Source organism: Leptinotarsa decemlineata, unplaced genomic scaffold (genome assembly GCF_025532065.1).
Source record: "Leptinotarsa decemlineata unplaced genomic scaffold, Ldec_3_MD MMD2_tig00078422_RagTag_RagTag, whole genome shotgun sequence".
NCBI classification, from domain to species: domain Eukaryota; kingdom Metazoa; phylum Arthropoda; class Insecta; order Coleoptera; family Chrysomelidae; genus Leptinotarsa; species Leptinotarsa decemlineata.
In genome coordinates this window covers 20,612,713-20,615,455 of record NW_027412747.1, presented here as the reverse complement: position 1 = coordinate 20,615,455, position 2,743 = coordinate 20,612,713, and the positions used below count along the sequence as shown (strand labels likewise).

Here is a 2,743-nt window from a genome sequence, read left to right as displayed (position 1 = left end):
ACTTGGGAGTCATTTTTGACCACAAGTTGACTTGGAATCAACGCTTACAAAAAATAATCCAAAAAAGCACGATGGCCTTCAACTTGTGTAGAAAGATGTGCGGAAAAATTGGGGTTTACAACCAAAAATGACCATATGGCTATATTCCAGGGTTATCCTACCCATGATAGCATATGGCTAGGTGGTATGGTGAGCAAAGACTCAGCAGGCTGGGGCGATCCGAAGGCTAAGTGGCATTCAAAGTTAAGCTTGCCTGGCTGCCACGGGCGCTATGAGAACGACCCCAACAGCCGCATTAGAAGTCTTGCTGAACCTAACGCCACTATATCTATATATTCAAGGGAAAGCCATGTCAGTCATCAGTAGACTGACCAGAGGGCAAATGCCTATAAGCATGCTGCACGGTAAGAGGTACAACGAGCTAAACAAAGAGTTGGAAAACGACCCCATAATGGGAATGCCATCGGATGAGATGCTTTCCCAGTATAGCTTCGGAAAAAACTTCAAAACAATTATAACAGGCAGAGAGGCATGGAAGGAAGGACCTCCAATAAATGTAGAGATTGCCTGTTACACAGACGGCTCAAAAACTGAAAAAGGTGTAGGAGCAGAAATCTATATAACTAAACCAAAGATAAAAGTCTCATCAAGCTTAGGTAAAAAAATGACGATATTCCAGGCAGAAACGGCAGCAATACGTCACTGCGCTGAAGAGTTACTAAGGCAAGAGTTTAAGGAAAAGACTATTGAAATATACTCTGATAGACAAGCAGCTATAAAAGCAATTAGCTCCATGCAGGTCAATTCCAAACTGGTCTGGAACTGCCCAGAGAAGCTACAAGAACTAGGTAGTCAAAACAGACTGTCATTAGCCTGGGTACCAGGCCACACAGGATTCAATGGCAACGAAGAGGCTGATTCACTAGCACGAGAAGGAGCACGATGCTCCCCCATTGCCATTGCCAAAATTCACGGAGTACCTACTGAGTCTGAATAGGCGATCAACTAGAGTTCTGGTCGGGCTATTGACGGGACACTGTAGACTCAACAAACACATGAACAACATCGGACTGGCAGACACAACCCAGGCTTTGCCAAGAGGATGAGGAAACCTACGTACACATACTATGCTATTGCGAAGGTCTGTCAAGGATAAGGTTTGCAACACTAAGGGAGGAAAAACCACAACCCTCTCAATATATGGGGAACTTGAGGTCTGACCTATGGAATCTAGTTACATAAGGACGGGCCTAGACAAGGAACTCTAGCATACATGAGGGCACACACAATAGACCTGCAAAGGTCGCAGTGTAGTGGCTGTTCAGCACAGAAGCCCCATATTAATCTAATCTAATCTAACTTCAACTTCGGCTATTCATATCTATCTATAACACAGTAATAATAATAATACAATAATACAAATACTGTAATAATAATACAGTAATACAAATAATAATAATAATACTGCTAATACTTTCTCTTTACTTCAACAAGTATAATAGCTACAAATTTCACGAGAAAGTCCCCAGTAACTATAATGGAGTGATTCATATTGAACGAAAAATGTGCTGTTTGGAAAAAAACTCACTTTTCAGAGTCCTCATGCCACACTTGGCTATTCAAAAACCAATTGACATGTATCCTTTAACAAATTCAGACAACGTTTTCTTATGATCATTCTTCAAGACATCTTAATCAAGCGATACCAGACTTTTATGGTCTTGGATATGTGTAGCGTCTTCTTTGAAACGAGTTTCAATAACACTGTTAGTCTGACCAATATACCTTACGTCACAGTTCTCACAGCTTATTTCATATATCCCCTACTTTTCCACCGCAATATCTTTAATGTAACCTTGCATTTGTTGAAGAAATCGAAGTGGGCGAAGTGTCAGCTAAAGCTGTTTTTCAACTCAAACTTGAGAATAAACAGATATATAAAAAACTGAATCTATGCAAATAATATAGCCTATGGTATACAAAATGATTTATTTAAAAATGAATGGCATGATGTTATCATTCTCAGCGGAAGAATTGCCAGATGTTACGAGGACATTTCATACTGCACTGAAATATTTACAAAAAAAAATATAACAATACTGACTATCGTCAAATATATTGAACATGAATAGGTAGATTGGCATCTAATACAAACTTTAAAAAATCATACAGTGTGTCAATTTCAAAACTTACAATGGGCTATATCTCTCGAACGATAGCCGATATCGAAAAATGCTTAAAACCGTTTGTAGGATAGTAAGGGGGAACTGAAGTGACATGAAAGAGAACTCACCTTCAACAACCCCCTAGGCCACACCCACCAAAACTCAATGAGTTTAAATTGCAAACCTCTACTGGTGATACATCATTGAAAAGGTTATAAAAATGCTATCCAATGGTATGAATAATAATTGTACAGGGTGAAGCAATAATTGTGAAACTTTGGCTTGAATGGAATATTTTATGAGGTTTTTGTTCAACTACAACTTCATTAAAAATGTCAATTAAGTAAATGTTCAAAGTGGGTTGCGTTGTTTTGAAAACAATAATACAGCCTGTTGCCAAAGTCTGCACGAACTTTATTATCAGCCGGCTTACTAAGACTTTTTTATTTGTAATGCTACCTCCCGGACTATTATTTTAAATGATAAGTGTCAGTCGATACTATTTTTGTTAAATAAAAACTTAATTTGCCGTTTTTGCAAAACAAGTTGGAAAGATCTGTTGTTTGGGTTCTGTCAGA

At 38.5% G+C, this 2,743-nt stretch overlaps 1 protein-coding gene across 1 annotated transcript; it reads left to right on the top strand.

Moving 5' to 3' along the window:
- The first annotated feature begins 349 nt into the window (after positions 1-349).
- Positions 350-997, top strand: LOC141487384 (uncharacterized). The gene has a single exon (XM_074186346.1). The coding sequence runs from the start codon at positions 350-352 to the stop codon at positions 995-997; it is 648 nt and encodes a 215-aa protein (XP_074042447.1).
- Positions 998-2,743: the final 1,746 nt, after the last annotated feature.

What these genes read in the sequence shown, in the direction of transcription:
- LOC141487384 (XM_074186346.1), top strand. Translation starts at nt 350, where the DNA reads ATGTCAGTCATCAGTAGACTGACCAGAGGGCAAATGCCTATAAGCATG.